Source organism: Lonchura striata, chromosome 5 (genome assembly GCF_050655825.1).
Source record: "Lonchura striata isolate lonStrDom1 chromosome 5, ASM5065582v1, whole genome shotgun sequence".
Lineage (NCBI taxonomy): Eukaryota > Metazoa > Chordata > Aves > Passeriformes > Estrildidae > Lonchura > Lonchura striata.
The window spans coordinates 68,860,131-68,878,499 of NC_140707.1; the positions used below are offsets into that span (position 1 = coordinate 68,860,131).

General features: G+C 43.9%; 1 protein-coding gene across 1 annotated transcript in view; it reads left to right on the forward strand.

The window, feature by feature from the left end:
* The window catches only part of RTN1 (reticulon 1), a 123,624-nt gene that overhangs the window by 59,323 nt on the left and 45,932 nt on the right, over positions 1–18,369 (forward strand). The window contains exons 2-3 of the mRNA XM_021554533.3: positions 11,066–11,803; positions 17,510–18,259. Coding sequence (XP_021410208.3) covers positions 11,066–11,803; positions 17,510–18,259 — 1,488 coding nt within the window. The remainder of the gene's footprint in view (positions 1–11,065; positions 11,804–17,509; positions 18,260–18,369) is intronic.

Consider the following 18,369-nt stretch of genomic DNA (forward strand, 5'->3'; position numbering starts at 1 on the left):
TAGCTGTTTTCCAAAAGCAGCTCATGCCAAAGCCTGAAGCAGGAGAACTGCCCTGGGGGTCATGTATTTACCCTGTCTCTTCAGGCAGGAGCACCTCCACTGATTGCATCTGAGAGTTCCTTCTGGAATTACTCTCAAAACCTTCCATTTGCTCAGGATCTGAAACCTTCTTGGGCTGCAGAGGAAACTATTTCAGTGCTTTCTGCCTCCTCTAGAGCCAGGGTGGCATCAGCTTGGGAAGTCTTGAGTGCTCCACTGGGGGAAGGGATGTTCTTTGGAGGAAAACAGACCTTCCTATGCCTGAAAAATCCAAGTTTTCACTGCAGCTTTTCCTAGGAGCCCTGCAGCAGGTGTGGATGGGGCAGCAGCACTGCTGGCACAGGGATGGATGACAGGCAGAGCAATAGGAGAGCTCTGCTCCTGCCTTTCCCTGCAGCTCCCACAGGCAGCTGGGGTCTGACCAGCCTCTGGTAGAGCTGCACGAGGTTATCAGGAGCTGTGTAATTATCTAATTATCCCCAGCCTTTCCTTCATGGAGCCAAAGCCCAGCTGAGCTCCAGAAGAAGCTCCTGGCAGGGAGGTTGGTCCTGGAGCTGCTGCAGAGCTGCTGCCTCCCTCCTGCTTTAATCACACACAGCAACCCCAACAAATGGCTGGTTTGGATCCAGCTTGCTCTGCCACAACCTCAAAAAATAAAAAAGCTTTCAGGAGTGCAGCTCTGCTGTCATTAACTCTGCAGAAGGTTGGGATTTAGCCACCAAGCTGGCTGTGGGCAGCAGGGTCCCTGCAAGGAAGGAGGGAAGGAACATCTGGGCTCTCAGGGAGGGTGACAGTCAGACCAACCTGTGTTCCTTGAAATCTTCATTGCACCTTCACTCTGAGCAGAGTTCAAACCTTCTGGCTGCTCTCCTGGGTGGCTGAGCAGTTCTGGTGTCATCTACTCACAGTAAAGGGAGGGGAGGACTTGTGTTTGTTCTTCTGTAATGTAAAGGGTGGGATAGGTCTAAAAAACATCCTCCAGGGGAGTCAGATGTCTGGGGAGGATTTTCCTGTCTCTGCTTGGAGTAAACTCATCTGTCACAGGAGAAGAGACACAGTGCAGGTAAAGAAAGGAGAGACCTTGAAGGCAAGGGCATTTCTAGCATTAGTTATAGCACACATGGTCCAATCCTCCTCAAGCAGGAGCTGGAGCCAGCAGCTTGATGCTGATTTATGACTGCAGTGGCTCTGCCCCAAATTCTGCATTAGTTTGAGAGGTTTAACTTTTAATATAATTTGGAAAACTTTTTGATTGACTTTCAGATGCATCCTTGGTGGCACCAGCTTCTAGAAACAGAGAGAAAACACTTAATGTGCAAGGAAACCTCCTTAGCACTTGGATCAGAGTCACCTGCCTCTGCAGAACCTCCCCATTCCTCTTTTTTTCTTAAAATATTGTCTGATATTATATATTCTCTAGCCTGCTCAATGCTCTACAGGGTTTTTTGTCCTAATGTTTCTGTTGCTGCCTGCAAAGGTAGACACCAGGAGTCAGCACACTCTGGCCTTTCTGGAGCAGGTCATGTTGAAGTGGGAAAAGCTTGGGTGCAAAGAGAGCTTGATGATGATTTTTGATATTTTTCTGTGTCTGCCTGTGTCAGCCTGGCACTGCCATGTCCTCTCTGACCTAAATTTCCCTGCTGTCCCCTGGGCATTAGATTTGATCCTGATTTATGGCCAGTAATGCCTTGCCTTCAGACTCTATTTGTTGGCTCCCAGGGCCTCGTACTTCCTTCCCTGGTGACATTTTTATGCAGGTGGAACTCTTGTACCTTTGGTGGAGTCACTCCTGATTTACCTGCAGTGCCTGACAGCTGGTTTTCTCCCTGAATTACTGTGCCTGACACATCACTGTAGGTGTTAGGCATTGTCACAAAATTAATTTTCCTCTCGAGAGCCCTCAGTGATTTCAGCCGAACCTCTTTGCAATTGTTGCTCTGTCTCCCTGGAAGATTCATGGAGCTGGAGTGGATTCAGCCTTGGGGGATGGGGAGCCAAGTCCAAGTGCAAGACAACCCTTTTTTGCTTTTTCTCTCATTTTTATACATGGCTTTCCCTGAGATTTCCAATGAGTGGCATAAAGAGAACTCAGCAGTCCCTCCAGGTTTGTATCAGATTCTTACTAAAAAACTTTCATTTCAGCAAAGCTCTTCTCCAACACTGGGTTTTCCCTCACTGTAGAAGAGCCTGAAGCTGCAGGGAGGGGATTTCTCCAGGTTTATCTCAGCATCAAAAGCAGCTGGCTTTGGAATTTCTCCCTTTTCCAGGCTGAGTTGGAATGTAGCTCTGGGGCTGGGGATTGACCTGGAGCAATCATGAAAAGCTGAATTTAAAAGGAACTGGGACCCAGCAATGGTGGGGCTGGATGGGCTGAAGGTGCCTGAGAAGGGAATTCCAGGGATGGAATCTGGCCAGGAGAGAAGGTGGCTCTGCAAGGGACATTGTAGAACAACCTGGTCCGCTCTAGGGGTAAAAGCAGTGAGCAGCTGAATTTCCTGAATCATTCTGGAAATGAGATTTCAGTATTTTAAAACTTAAAAGAAGAATGAGACTTAGCCAAACACATTCAGATTTTGTGAGATGCTTTGGAATCTATTGCTCTAAAGGGACTTGGGTCTCATTTCAGGTAATGGAAAAACATGATTTAGGTGCTAATTCACTTAGTGCTTGGAGTGTTTTTGTCATGGAGCTCAGTGAAGTTTTCTCATTCCAGGCAAAACGTGACTACAGTGAAATAAGAAAGGATTAATCTTATAAGTGGGCTTTAATTATCTTCAGGAAATTGCATTTGAAGGTATTTTAGGTAGTATCATGGTGTCATTGAAACCTATCAACCAGTCATCTTACTATCACTGGAGTGAAAACCTCTTTACAAGAACCAGATTTTTAACTCACTAAATGATATTTATATGTATATTTTAAAAATCATGCTGGACATCTAGCAGCATTTGCAAATTTGTGCACGTTTCAAACTGTTCTTGTGCGTTCTCAGGCCTTCTTTTTAAATGCTCTGTATTTTTCATGCTGTCCAGAGCGCTGTGGAGGGCTGTCACAGACCTTATGCCAGGGTTTTACTGCCAGGTCAGATTGGAGCTCTCGGAGACAATTTATGGAAGCAGAAAGCCCCGAGGGCATGTGGGGGTGGGAAGTGCTGAATCATTTAGGATGGGTGCACTTTGCACACTGATGGTTGGCTTTGGGGCACCTGCTCAGCACCCCCTGCCAGGTGCTGTGAGCCCTGGAGTCCCGTGGATGCCCACGGGAGATGAGGATCTTCAACATCACCAACCTGGAAGCTCTGCTCCCCTCTTTGACTTGGCTTGGTCTGGGGTGCACCATGACACCCCCAGCAGCAGCAAGAAATGACCCTGCTATCATTTTGGAGAGGCAGTGACAGGGAAACAATAAACAACAGCTGCTGTGCTGCAGCACCTGTGGCCAAAAAAAAAAAAAAAAAATCATAAAAAAAAGATGCTGTTAATATCCTGCTGGGATGGAGTGGACCTTCTTAATTTTATTAAAAGCTCAGCAGTGCTTCCTACACATCCTTCCCACAGATGAGGGTGTAGCACTCCAGAGCACAGCCAGGACCTGATGCATGCCTGCCCAGCTGTTGGAAGGAACCAGAAGCTGTTTGGGGAAACAGGAAAAGCCCCCAGGCAGGTCCTTGGGGAGAACCATGACGTGGTGGTGACCTGCCACATCGGCAGGTGACACCACCCCAGCTGCTGAGGGGAGTTTCTCAACCAGGCAAGCTGATGCTCCCAAAAGTGTTAGGGCTTCTAAGGGTTGGATCCTGAAAGGGATTTGTCCCCTGCTCCAGTTTCTGTGCTTACAAGAAGTTGGGGAATTGATAAAGGTTCCTGATCATCATCAGCTGTGGTTTTTGGGGGCTGAGATCCCAGCTGCCCCCCTTTCCCCCATATATTTATCATGTGGAGGACTAAGACTGGGTATCCCTGGATCTGGAAGCTGTAATGCCTGTTTAGAACAGGCAGCTGAAGCTGTGGGAAAGTGATGCAACTCCAGCTGGGAGGCTGTAGTAACTCATATCCTCTGCAGAATGACCTGGAGGAGAGGTTTAACATGCACCAAACCTTATCATTAACTTGTTTGAATTTAGGACTCACTTCCATCTCAGGAGGGGATGAATCAGAAGCCACTCCAATGAAATCACTTGAGTAATCAGAGTGTCAGTAGGATTAAGTCCGGGTTTTCCACACTGTCCTCTTGCCCTCCTACCTGGTCAGGAGACAGCACCTGCCATGGCAATGTTTCCTCTGGTCACTGTGGGATCTGCAGGGGAAGGATGAATAACCCGCACAGCTGGGGCACTGACTCACAGCATCCTTGCTAAGGTCTTTCAGTTGAACTTCACCCCCAGGTCAATTTTATTGCACTTTTATTTATAGAAAACACAGAAATAAAGCATTATATATGTTGGGCTTTTACCAAATGACCCAATTGCTTTTTTTCCTTTTTTTTTTTTTTTTTTGGCACAAAGAAATATCACAGGTGTTACCAAACAACCGTGTAGGAGCAGCTGACCAACTGCCCAGCCCAATAACAGGACATAGACAGACATGTCGCAATGAGATAAAAAATGAGAAGATTGTTCCATTTTCAGCTTCCAGTCTAACTGTCCCCAGGAGCTGTCAGCTGCTGGAGCAGCATTCCTGCTGCTCTGTGTGTCCCCAGCACATTCAGGACCCTGCAGAGAACCATGGGGAGGAGTAACAGAATAGGATCATGCACTCTCCCCATCCATCCACTTTTCCTGCAGCATCTCTTGTGCAAAAGAATCCCCAGATGACTCTCGGGGTGTGGCCGTTCATGTCTGCCAATGCCATTTGTGGGGAGAGATCTTTGCTGCAGACAGGATGCTGAGAGTTCTGGAGGAGAGGATGTTGCCAACCCGTCAAGTGGGTTTGGGAATCCCGAGCTAAAACAACGAGCACCATCTCCTGGCAGCTGGGAATAGCTGGCACTGCTCCCAGGGATGCTGCAGTTCTCCTGCAGGCAGCTCGCTGCTCCCTCTGTCTAGCCCAGAGCAGCAGGAGGTGGGACAGCTCGGGGCTGACAGCTCCAGCCACTGAGAAAGGCAAATCCAGGGGACACTGGGAGCTGATCCAGCAGTGCTATCCACAGCTCAGTGGTGCCTCTGCTTGGTGTGAGAGCTTTCAGCCATTTGGGTGTCAAGCTCTACTCGCGTTGGTGCACGATTACTAAAGTATTTTTGAGTTTTGTTTGGATATCAAAGTGTTTGGGGTTAGAAAATTCACGCAGAAAGGTCCTGCAGAACGCAGAGATGACTCCCAAGTGGTACACTCAGAAATCCCTGAGGGTGGCCAGACTCTTTTGAAGCAGGGTATGATTTGGGCTGGTGTCACTGTTGAGGCAGGATGGGAATGAAGAGATTCTGACTCAGAAGGCTGCTGAGAGTAAAACTCTGGTTTATTCAAAATATCCTGCTCTTTTATACAGAGCTTTGTGAGGATCAACTCCATTGGACCTGAAGTGCAAACAACTCTCACCATTCGTGTACAGTGCTTGACGCACAGTGATAGAACTTCACTATAAACAATGTGCAAAACAAGAGAGATAAAGAATTATTTACATTCTTTCCCAGCTCTTTCCCAGGCTTCTGCCTGGCTAGAAACTCCTGTTTCTCTCTTTGACTGAATCTGAGACCCACAGGTTGGGGTTGAGAGATGCCTCTGCTACTCATGCAAGCTGCCCTTGCCACTGCCAGGAAGGTGCCAGCCAAGGACATTGGGAAATCTGGAGTTTCCTGAGGTTTGGGTTGAATTTGAAATGAAGCAGAGAGGGAAGACCAGCTTGGTCTGGATCCAAGGAAATCGTGTACTTTGAATTTAGGGACAGACTTGGGACTGCTGGTCTGGGTAAGGTAAAGAGGAGAGGAAAAGTGATGTAAGACTGAACATCTGCATAACAATGTGTATGGATACAGGTGAGACTGCAGTAAGACATTATGAGTTTTAAAAAGGAAAGTAACTGAGTCGGGGAACTAAAAGGACACAATGAGACATCATGTATCAGGGTCAAAAAACAGGAAAAATTATTTCCCTTTTCCCCCTCATTTTCAAGTGTGAAGAATAAAAAGAAACCAATGTCAAGCAAAGGCTTTTTAGTAGTAGCTGATGACAAATTTGTAAATCTGGTACAGAAAAGAAAGGCAGGACTGTTTAATACCTACTTTTGTTGTGCATTTGGAAGAAAGCAGGAAGATACATTTTCCTAATGATCATGGCTGAGTGATCAAAATGAAATTATATCTCTAATTGATTAATTACTACAGGTCAGGGATTGTTGAAATGGGACAGGGTGGACAAGGGAAAGAGCTGGGAAGACCCTGCTTCTGGAAGCTTTCATCTCTGCAGCACTGGAGCAGCCAGTAGTGACTCCTGAAGCTCATATCCAAAGCAAAAAGTCAGAGCCAACTGTTTAAAAGACTTACAGGACTTTACTGGAAGCTGCTTGTTCCCACTATTCTGCTTTTGTCTGAAAAGATCACTGAAACCTTGATTCCTCCCTTTGCAACCAAAAAGATTTTGTCTTCTCTGCACAGCTCCAGACTGTAAAAGCTGCATCACCTAATTAAAGATTAGTTCTCCCCTCTCTTCTTCTGAAAAATCATTAATTTTGAGCAAATTGGTGACATGCAATAAATACAGAACTTTGCATTGAGGGGTTGTCAGCTGTTTTGGGGAACTGAAATTTCACACCACAGAATCATGGAATGGTTTGAGTTGAAAGGGACCTTAAAGCTCATCTTGTTCCAACCTTTCTGCTGTAGTCAGGGACACCTTCCACTAGACCAGCTCCCTCAAATGTCAGTCTGACAATCTCACCAGAGCTGCATGTGAAGCTTGACAGGTTAATATGAAATAAGGTTATTTTCTTGAAAGTTGAGCACAATATTCTGAAGTGATCAATTTTAATAAGGCCAAGAATACTCTAGTTGGGAAAAAAAGGAACCCTTTTTATTTAAATTTGCTCTTTTTTTTTTTTTTTTGACTGTGATCCTCAGCTAACTTTTTGTTCCTTGTTCCAGTGTGCTGCAGCAGAGCAGCTTGCCTTGATCCAAATTGGTCTTCAGTTGCCTTTCTTGAATTAAGAGCTATTCTGCATGGAACTGATGATTTCTAAATTATTTCCTGTGTCAATTGCTAAATAGCTCTAAATCCAGTTCCACAGGAGAGGATTTCTGGAGCATTCACTTATTCTGAGCAAACAAAACAGTCATTTTCCAATTTTTTTTTTCCTTTGCAGTTGATGAAAACACATGTAACTTGCTGAGCATCTCAGCTGGGCTGGAGTGATTGAATCAGACCCATTACTTCTTAGCTGGTTGCAGGAAGTGAAATTATTTCCCGGGGGCTCATGTTACGAGAGTGCACAACTGCTGCTCTCAGGAGCTGAATAGCTTTCCTTCACCTGAATTGGCAGGCAAGTTTTTGGGCAGTTTTGAGTGAAATCCAGATTAAAAAGAAACCCTAAAAACCCAACCTTTGTAACAAGGATAAATTCAGACCTGACACTGTCATCTGTTACCGGTGCTATTCAAGGCTTTTCCTTCCCACGGATATTGAACCAAATAAACTTAAAGTCAGAGAGGGCATTGCTTAATCACCAGGCTCTATTCTATTCAGTCCACTATTCTTCAGCAAAAATCTGCTCAGCTATTATCAGTTTCCATGTCTTTAATAGCCAGTCTAATAGCTGAGAGATTCACACTTCCCAAATGAGAGGCAGTTTTGGCAACGACTTTAAATCAATCCCAGAGGAATTAGGGAGTTACATTAAATCCTATTAATTAGGCAATTTCAGCTGTCTTCAGTGCTTTTGACTCTGCTGTCGCCTTGAGAGTTGGGATCCCCATATGTCCTGCTAATGTGAACCCTCCCTTAGCTCACATACCCTGTAACTCTCTCTCCTCCTCAACCCCAGTAGGAAATGCATTTTTTGGTTTCATTTTTATTTGCAAAGCTGCTGCAGGAAAAAACAAAAGGGTTTATGATTGACAGTGATTCCATTCTAAATCAGCTCCTGTGTTAACATCCACTACAGTACAGGGTTTGTACTACTTGAAAATGTGATGTTTGTGTTGATGACTATTTCAGGGTTATTTTTCTTTCTGCTGAGGAATAACCTAAAGAATAGGATGGTATTTTCTCAACCTCTCTTTATCACTGTGAGCTCACTTTATCCCTCCTGTGAGCTGCTCTGGCTATAACTCCTGCTATGAAGGACCTGACATGAATGCATTAGAAACCCTCTCACTGCTCTATTGATCAGCATTGCTAAGAGCTGCAAATGCTTGTGCTTCTGGCTGCCATGCACTGTGGACAAAGCACAAATGAAAGCTGTGAACAGCATCTGTGAATATTGCTTTGGCAGTGGTTTCAATCTCCTTCGACTCTGTTTGTGCTCCCTCTCTCCTAGCAATAGTGGGATGTTGGTAGGAATGGGTAAAAATCCATTTTTAATTAATGGTGTTGTGACAGTGTGTCCTCATGTAAGTGTTCCACAGCCACCTCGAGCTGGTCCACAGCCACTCGGGGTCAGTGGGACTTTTCTAGTGGATTCAGTGGGCTTTGGACCAGGTCCAGGAGGCACTGAGGAAGCATCTAGTGAAAGAGCAGCCCTGAAACCCTGTGGTTTAGACAGCCACTCACCCAGCACAAATAGTAAATTACAAACAGCAGATACTGGCAGCAACAGGCATGAATAGTCTGTAGTCAGCAATTCACTGTCTGGAATATGTTGGCGTAAACAATGCAGCAGATAATTCCAGCTAACCAGCACATTTGTGAAAATCCAAGCCTGTTCATGGATAATTTTCAGAAAGGCATGTTCAGCAAGAAGAGCACTGGCAAGGAATAGAACCTTTTCCTTTTTGCTTACTGCTAATTTAGGAATGTGTTCTGGGTATGAGCTGTGGTTGCAAGGCATTGGATGATCTCAGGTAGAACCTGTTATCCCTTATTCTGCTTTGGTTTTACAGTGGTTTTCCACTTAGGCTACATTCTCAGGTAGTTTTGCTGTTGGGACTGAATTATTTGGAGCAGTGAGGATGGGATCTGCCTGCAGCAAGTTACAAAAGCATCTTGCAGCCCTGAGTGAGCTGGCAGGAAAATAGAAGACGAAATTTGGAGTAGGTAAACATAAAGGTGCATAGGTAGAGAGGGGGAAATAAGCCCCACAGTGACCCTCACCATTCTGAGGCAAGAGCTTGCCTTGATGCTAAAATGTCTCTATGATAAGTTCTATGCAGTGCTACACAGCAGTGAGAACACCCAGCTGAAGGCTGGGAATGACTGGGAATGGGTGATTTTCCACCTGCTGGCTGCAGCACCCCTTGTTCTGTGCTCTCCTGTGGCAAAGGCTGCTACAAATCCCCGGCTGTGGGGATGGAGCTGCTGCCTGCATCCTGTGTGCAGAACCACCCAAAGCCAGGGAGGATGGGGACACAGGAGCAGGTAGCACAGGTAGGCTGAAAAACAAGGAGTGGCACTTTTGGGCTGCTTTTTTCCCTATGCTAGCAGGTTTCCCCTTGTAATGGGAGGAGCATGTTGTTCCCAGCCTAGAGGCAATCCAGGGAAAAGAAATTGCTTGTAGGATATCACAACTCTGAACAATGCAGAAATAAGATGAGGGAAATGATCACTCTGTGCAGGGCTTGGGGGGTGTGTGTGTCAAATCCAGTGAGGTTGTGCAGTAAAATAAAGCCTTCAGCTACAACTCTGAAGTATTACAGGGTGGAAAATATTGCTTCAGGGCTTGCTAAATGAGCTGCACATGCCTGATGCATGGAGGGCTGTGGGGAAAAGCAGTTGTGGTGGTGTTTGGAGATGGCATCAGTCTCTGTGTGTGAAATACTCAAATGCAAGTAGCTCGGGATCTTTTGCATTGATATTTTCCAGCTTCTGGCTTGCAGCTACAGCAATGTCCCTTTAGTATTGTGATGAAGTCTGCACTGTGTGTGATAGCCCAGGCACGTGTGGAGCAGCTCAGGAGCCTCACATCCCTTGCAGGTGACGAGCAGAGGTCGGAGAAAACCAGCCAAGCCCCTGTGATGCTTCAGCACACGAGGGGTTAACAGGCTGCTCCCTCCCATAGGCACCAGCTCCTACAGCCACTGGCTTTGTTCCTCCTCTCCCCATTCCCTCAGCCCTCATAGAAATCCTCTCTCCTGCCTCCCTCGTGGGGGATTTTGCTGTTCCTGTCCTCGAGCTGTGCTTTGTGTGGATGCTGCAGAGGGAGAGTGGCCGCTGTTTCTAATTTAATTAGCAGCATCCCCAGGAACCGAGAGCCTGGCAGAGGGAATTAGAGGCAGTGCATGAAAATGATGCACGGGTTTAACCACCTTCATGCCAGCATGGTTTCTGGATGATGCACATGGGCTACAGCTTTCTGAACATGTGGAAATCACTAAATGAAGATGTCAAGTCTCTGCCTCGGCGTTTCACAAATTTAGGGTGGCCACTCATAAGAGAAGATGTAATCTAAATCTGCTTGTCAATTTTCCCTCTCAATTTCTGTCCGGCAGATTTTTTTTCATAATGGAAAGTTTCCTTAGGATCAAATTCCTCCAGTTCTATGTATTTAAAAAGAAATATTGGTTTAGTATTGGACATCAGATTTCTTTTAAGGATATTGGTGCTGAGCCCCTGGGTTGGATTGTGAGGTTGCAATCACAGGAAGTTTTTATTTACAGGCTGGGCAAACATTGGCCAGGAATGCTTAGTTACTATAAGGATCTTTATAGCTATTTTAAGATGGAACAGCAGCTGGAAGCCTCGTGTGCCAGATGTGCCATTATATTGCCCAAAGGTACAGAAAGAGACAGTCCCCAAGAGCTTGCAAGCAAAGTCAAATCTGGTTCACAAACCAAATCTAAAGTCAGCAGGGGGTGAGTGTGGCTTTGCAGAAAGTTTGATACAGAAATCATGCAGGCTCTTGTGTCTTACTGTGCCTCTGTGGTTTTGTGTGTTTGCTTCAGGTGTCACAGGCTCGTCACATCTCTTCGACTACGGCTCCACTGCCAACGGAGGGGACAACTCCTTCTACACCTCCCTGATCTCCGATGTCCACTACACCACCCCGAGGGACTCCACCTATTTCACAGGCATCTATCAGCAGGAAAACACCCCCATTCCCTGCTCGGGCAGCACGGAGGGCTTTAATGCTCTGGGCCATCCTGTTCAAGACGTGACTGGGTTTGAGTCCCGTGGCTTGTTTAGCTCAGACTCAGGAATAGAGATGACTCCTGCAGAGTCTACTGAAGTCGACAAAACCTTAGCAGATCCCATGAAAGTAGAAGCTTACAAATACATGGACATGAGTAGATCAGAAGAAATAAAGTACCAAGAAACACACTACTCTGACTCAGAAGATGAGAGCCCAGGCCTTAGTGACAAGTACCGGGGAACACCCGCGGGGTCCAGCCACGCCGCTGAGCCTCCACGGACGCCTTCGGAGAGCACAAAGGCAGCCAAGGAACAAGACCTGCTGGAAGACAGAAAGTCTGGGGGTCAGCACAGTCCCTCTGTGGCTACAACCCCTGTCAAGATCACGCTCACTGAGACAGAAAACACCAAGGAAGCTGCCAGCAGAGAGCCGAGCCCGACTCAGCCGGACGCCAGCCTGAAGCCGAGCCATGAGGTGGTGCCAACGGTGACGGTGTCAGAGCCGGAGGATGACAGCCCAGGATCCGTCACACCACCCTCCTCTGGCACAGGTAATGCTGGTGTTGGTGCAGGGCACTGAGGGTTTTGCTGCTCAAGAAGTGGTTGCAATTGTACCCTGCACATTGGAGAATTACCATGGATTTTTGGGGTGAGTTTAACGGGGTGCGGGAGGGCACTGACAAGTCTCCATGGCTGGAGGTGTTTGTGCTCTCCTCTGGCACCAGTTTGTGTAGCCAAAGGGAAGGGGAGGCTGTGGGAATCCAGAGCTTCCCTCTGGCTGCCCTGGGACCCTGGCAGGGGTCAGGAAAACCCCTGGACAGAGCCCCCAGAGACACTGCCTGTGATCTCTGGCCATGGAAAAGAATTTTCAATCTTAAAGGATGAATTACCAGCTCTGAGGGTTTGATATAAGTAATAATTAAGTGTGGCACGGGTACAAAAGTAAAATTTTAGGATTCTAGATTAGGGGTTCAAAGGGGACAAGATGGAGGAAATTGGGTGTGCCTTGTCCTTTTTCTCCTTCTTCATGCCCTCCATGTTTCACTGTGGTGTTGGCATTTTTCTGTTGGTTCAGGCTGGGGACACACTGTCCAACGTAGGTGACAGATATTGGCACGTTCTTGTAAATCCAGCCCAGGGAGTTTCTGGTATTTAATGTTTGTCACATCCCACTGAGGGCAGAGCCCCACACGCTGCCCTGCAGGACAGAGCTGGGCAGGGCAGCAGAACATGTTAGAGATAAACAGAATAAACAACCTGGAAACCAGCACAGACCAATTATGGCTTCTGCTTTGGCAGCGGGGCAGAAAGACAGAGACTTTTACAATCTCAGAATCATCAATACCACAGATTCCGACAGGAGGCAAACTGTGCTCCCCATCACAACGTGCTGCTCAGGATGGGCTGCCCTTGCTGTATGGAAAGGGATCCAGGGCTGCTGAGATCCTCAGGGTTCTCTCCTCGAGGGGAAGCAGTGTCCCTGTGGGCATCTTCATCTAGGCCATAGCTTGGGCTGGATCCTGGTGGTTTGTGGGTCTCTTGGTCACCCTGGCTGCCCTGATTCCCCAAGAGAAATGAGCTGTGTGGGGTCAGGGCAATGCAACTGACTGGGCTGATATAATGAAAATTTTAATGGCTGGATTTGCATCTCTTTGCCCTTGCAGAAAATAAGATTAAGTTGTTAAAAATCAGTGCTGTTTTCATGTCAAAGTGCTGATGTTATAATGTGCTGAGGAGGGAAATGCTGTCACCTCATTTACGAATGGGACTGGAGGGACAAAGGGCCAGTCTCTTTAAAAGACTCCAGATTGCAATTGGGGGGTTACCAAAACCCCATGTTTATACTTTTTTTCCTTCTGTCTGAGTTCAGTGACAGAAAACCAGATTTTTAGACTGAAAATTAAATTTCAGTGTCCTGGATCAAAATCCTTTAACAATAAACATTTGACAATGAACATCCCTAAGCTGAAACTTCCATTGCTTCAATTTTATTTAGAAGCATTAAAAACAAACAAACAAACAAACAAACAAAACACCAAAAAAACCCCCAACAACTAGAATTTCCTTAAAATGGCAGTCTGGCACCTACACTAATACCTGCCCTTGGAGAAATATTTGGTTCTTACAGAAAAGTGAGGGAGCATTTGTGCATTTCCACATAGGGAGAGGAGATAGAGTCCACCACAGCCGTGAATTTATTCTGACTGCATCAGCCAGAAACTTTAATGAATAGACTTTAGAGCCACATTTTTCTTCTTTTATTTGACTGAGTGAAATCACACACTGCTCCTGAGACGTGCCACTGTTCATCGATTTACACTTTTTGCTACAAGTTAATTAAGGCCTTCAGGCACTGTTACTTATTCAGTCCTGGTGATGTTCGAGACTGCCTTGGGGATGCTGGCTATCTGTATCCCATCAAAACTGCTTGTCCATCGTGTTAAGGAAAGAAGGCATCTTCTTCTAGAGGCTGGCTCCCAAAGGGTGTTTCCTCTGGATTTCCCCCCTTTTCCTGCAGCTGGGAATGTTCCATGCCCAGCTCCCACATTCATAAGTGATGAAGAAATTTAAAACCTGCCCTTGCTATTCCCAGGCAGCGACCCAGCAAAGTCGTGACTCCTAGCTACCCCTCAAGCATTCTGGCAAAGCTGCCAGTCACTCCCTGCTTGGACCAAGACTTTTGAAAACGTTTTGCTTTTCATCTCTGGCCCTCATCTTTCTTGGGAAGGAAGGCATGGTCTGTCTGTGCTGTGCTGGCGCTGAAAGGCCGTGGGTATTTACCCACTTCCCAGCGCCAGCAGCGAATGTGACACCCCGCTGCTGGCCACAAAGGACTGCTTTATTCACAAGGTGAATGCCAGGGCTGGGAGCTGTGCTCTGCCAGCACAGGGAGGAGCAGGGTGAAGCCCGGGCACAGCGCGTTGCTGCGCTACCAGGGCTGCAAGTCACATGCCAGCTTGGACCCGTGCCGCGTTCGGGCTGGCATGCGGTGATGCAGGAGAGCAGCGCAGCTTCCTGCAGCCAGAGGAGGATGCAGGAGCTCCCAATGCACCAGAAAATTCCCAGCATCCAGACAGGAGTGTGGTGTAACAACACCAGCACCTTAATCCTGTCTGCGGCCACAATCTGGGGTGCAGAAGGACATTTTTGTGTCACCTGCAACCACGGGGATGGAAACGTTCCTCCACTCCACTGTGGGACCCAGCCCTGTGATACCTGCAGGCACTGTGCTGTCATGGACCTCTTCACCAGCATCTGCTGGAGGAAACTTGGGGATTTATTTTCCTGGTGGCTTTCTTGACTCCTCACAACCTGCAGTGCCACTTAGTGACCCCATCACATTAATAATGGCTTTAAATCTGGGAATGAACACTCAGGATCCCAGAGGACAAATTTCCATGTGCACTTGATGGCTGTGTCAATGTGACTGGGGAATTGCAGTCTGAAAGCACAGACTAGGTTGTTAATATTTTTGTTTTGTTCCAAATTTTGGGTGACGAAATAGTCATTATTTTTGTTACTATACTCCATAGTGATATTAAGAATTACAGTAAAAAAATAAGTTTCATCCTTGGACCCAACTGAGCTAAAAGCAAACAGAGAATTCACCACCCACACTCTGAGAAAAAAACAAACCCAAATTAATAAAAAAACTAACTAGTCAACAAACCAAAAAAGGAAAGAAAAAAAAAAAAAGAGAAAAGTTTCTGATCCTAAATTTTCCACACCTGAAAGCTAAAGTTTGGCAAAACTACAGGTAACCACCCATGGGCTGTTAGGATCAGCAGAACCCAGCAGCCCCATGTGTGTTTTGTCCCCAGAACAGATTGTTGGTGACAGTCTGATGCTGTCACGCGTGTCCTGAGCCCATGCTCCTCTTGATTGAGGATTTTCCAGTTAAAAATCACATTGTTGAGCCACTGGTCAGCATTGCCTTGTACCTCAGCTTTTTCTTCAGCAAGTGATGCTTTTTTTATAATGAACACCTGCATGGGAGATGCTGTCTAAGGTCAAGCTGTTGTTACTGTCAGTCACCCACACAGGGAGACTTTGTGCCTGTGCTCCCAGCCCTGCTAGAGGGAAACGTGCTGCTGTTGTGTGGATTCCTGTTGGAATTTTGGTCATTGAGAATTTTATTTTATTTTTTTATGTCGATAGGTAATGACTTTTAAGAGATTTGATTTGAGGTTATGGAGAAAGTTTTTAAAATTGAATGACAGAATTAAGATTATAGGTGTGCGGTTTGAATAGAAGTATAACATATATTTATATATATATATATATAATATATGTATCTTCTAATATATATAGAATATATATATTTCTATATAGTAGAAAACTTATTAAGGTTTTAGAATATAGTAACATATGTAAAGTAAGATGGAGGTTTTAGAGTAGAGGTCAGGTAAATAATAGAGTAGAGGTCAGCTAGATAAACATTGAATATTGTGTAATTATAATATTAATTAGTATGATATTATTATATAGTATTATATAATTATAGTATATAATTACATAAAAAATCTAAGATGCTAGAAATTAAGATTATTAAATTTAAAAAAAAAATTATGAGTTGGGTAGTATTGTATAATTGGATAAAAAAATGATATTGTATAATTACAGTATTAATTATACTATACTATTATTGTATAATATTATATAATTATAGTACAGAATTAGATAAAAGAATCTAAGCTGCTAGAAAATAAGATTATTAAATTTAAAAAAAAATTATGAGTTGGGTAGTATTGTATACTAAGATAAAAAATGATATTGTATAATGACAGTATTAATTATAGTACTATATGATTGTTTAGTATTATATAATTATATAATATATATATAAGTATATATAATAATATATAATATATAATATAAATATTACAGTAATATAAGTGTACAATTAGATAAAAAATCTGAGCCACTGGAAAACAAGATTATTGCATTTTTTAAAAAAATTTTTATGAGTTGGGTAGTATTGTATAATTACAGTATTAATTATAGAATTATATTATTGTATAGTATTATATAATATATATAGTAGATATAATAATATATACTATATAATATAAATATTACAGTAATATAAGTATACAATTAGATAAAAAATCTAAGCTGCTAGAAAACAAGATTATTAAATTAAAAAAAAAATTATGAGTTGGGTAGTGTTGTATAATTACAGTATTAATAATAGTATTATATTATTGTATAATACTGTATAATTTATATAAGTATATATAATGATTTATACTATATAAGATAAATATTACAGTAATATAAGTATATAATTAGACAAAAAATCTAAGCCTCTAGAACATAAGATAATTAATTTTTTCCATTTTTATTATTTTATTTTATTTATTTTATTTTATTTCATGAGTTGGGTAGTACTGTATAATGACAGTATTAATTATGGTATTATATTATTGTATAGTATTATATAATATATGTAAGTATATATAAGTATATATAATGATTTATACTATATAAATATAAGTAATATATATAAGTAATATATAATTAGGCAAAACATCTAAGCCTCTAGAAAATAAGATAATTTTTTCCATTTATTTTATTTTATTTTATTTTATTTTGAGTTGGGTAATATTGTATAATGACTGTATTAATTATAGTATATTATTGTATAGTATTATATAATATATATAAGTATATATAAGTATATATAATGATTTATACTATATAAGTATAAGTGATATATATAAGTAATGTAAGTATATAATTAGACAAAAAATCTAAGCCTCTAGAAAGTAAGATAATTTTTCCAATTTTTATTATTTTATTTTATTTTATGAGTTGGGTAGTATTGTATAATGACAGTATTAATTATAGTATTATATTATTGTGTAGTATGATATAATATATATATTATAATATATATTATAATATAAATAATTATAATTTCATATATATTATATATAAGTATATATATGTATATATATAAGTGTATATATATATAAGTATATAAGTATATATATATAAGTATATATATGTATATATATAAGTGTATATATATATAAGTTTATAAGTATATATATATAAGTATATATATGTATATGTATGTGCATATATATATATATATATATATATAAGTATATATATATGTATATGTATGTATATATATATAAAATAGAAATATTACAATAATATGAGTATACAATTAGATAAAAAAATCTAAGCCGCTGGAAACCAAGACAATTAACTTTTTCCCATTTCTCTTCTTCCCCCCGGTGCGGCAGACCCGTCGGGCTCGGAGTCGCAGGGCAAGGGCAGCCTGTCGGAGGAGGAGCTGATCGGCGCCATCGCGGAGGCGAAGCGCTTCTCCGCGGAGCCCGCGGAGGCGCCGCGCCCCGCGGCCGCCCCGGCGGAGCCGCGGGCCCGGCCCGCCGAGCACGACGGCAGCAGCGCCGAGTCCGGCGACTCGGAGATCGAGCTGGTCTCGGAGGACCCGCTGGCTGCCGAGGAGGCGCTGCACGCCAGCTACATGAGCTTCGGCCACATCGGCGGGCCCCCTCCGTCGCCCGCCTCCCCCTCCATCCAGTACAGCATCCTGCGGGAGGAGCGGGAGGCGGAGCTCGACAGCGAGCTCATCATCGAGTCCTGCGATGCCTCCTCGGCCTCCGAGGAGAGCCCCAAGAGGGAGCAGGACTCGCCCCTGATGAAGCCCAAGGTCATGGACATTATCAAGGAAGAGAACAACTCGCGCACCGACGCCTCAGACTACGAGGCCAGTAAAATAGCAGAGAGCAGGATGAACAGGGAGAACCTGGCGGAGTCCTCGTCCTACCTGAAAAGCTCCTTTGTTGCGCCAAAAATAAGCGCTGAGCCCCCGACCTCTGCCGTCAGCACCGAGGAGCTGAAGGAAAGAGTAAAACTGAAGAAACCCATTGAAGAAACTGTTGTTAACCAAAGTAAAGTGTCTTCCAAGGACTTTGGCAAAAAAAGTCCGTTGGCTTCGTTGCTACTGCCGTTTTTAAATAAGCAGAAAGGTAAATGCAGATGTTACGTTGGGTTTCGCAGCGCTGCTGAGAGGAGGGGAGGGGGAAGCGCCTGCTCCTGGCAGGGGAGAGGTTTGAAGTGTGGAGCAGGGGGAGCTGCT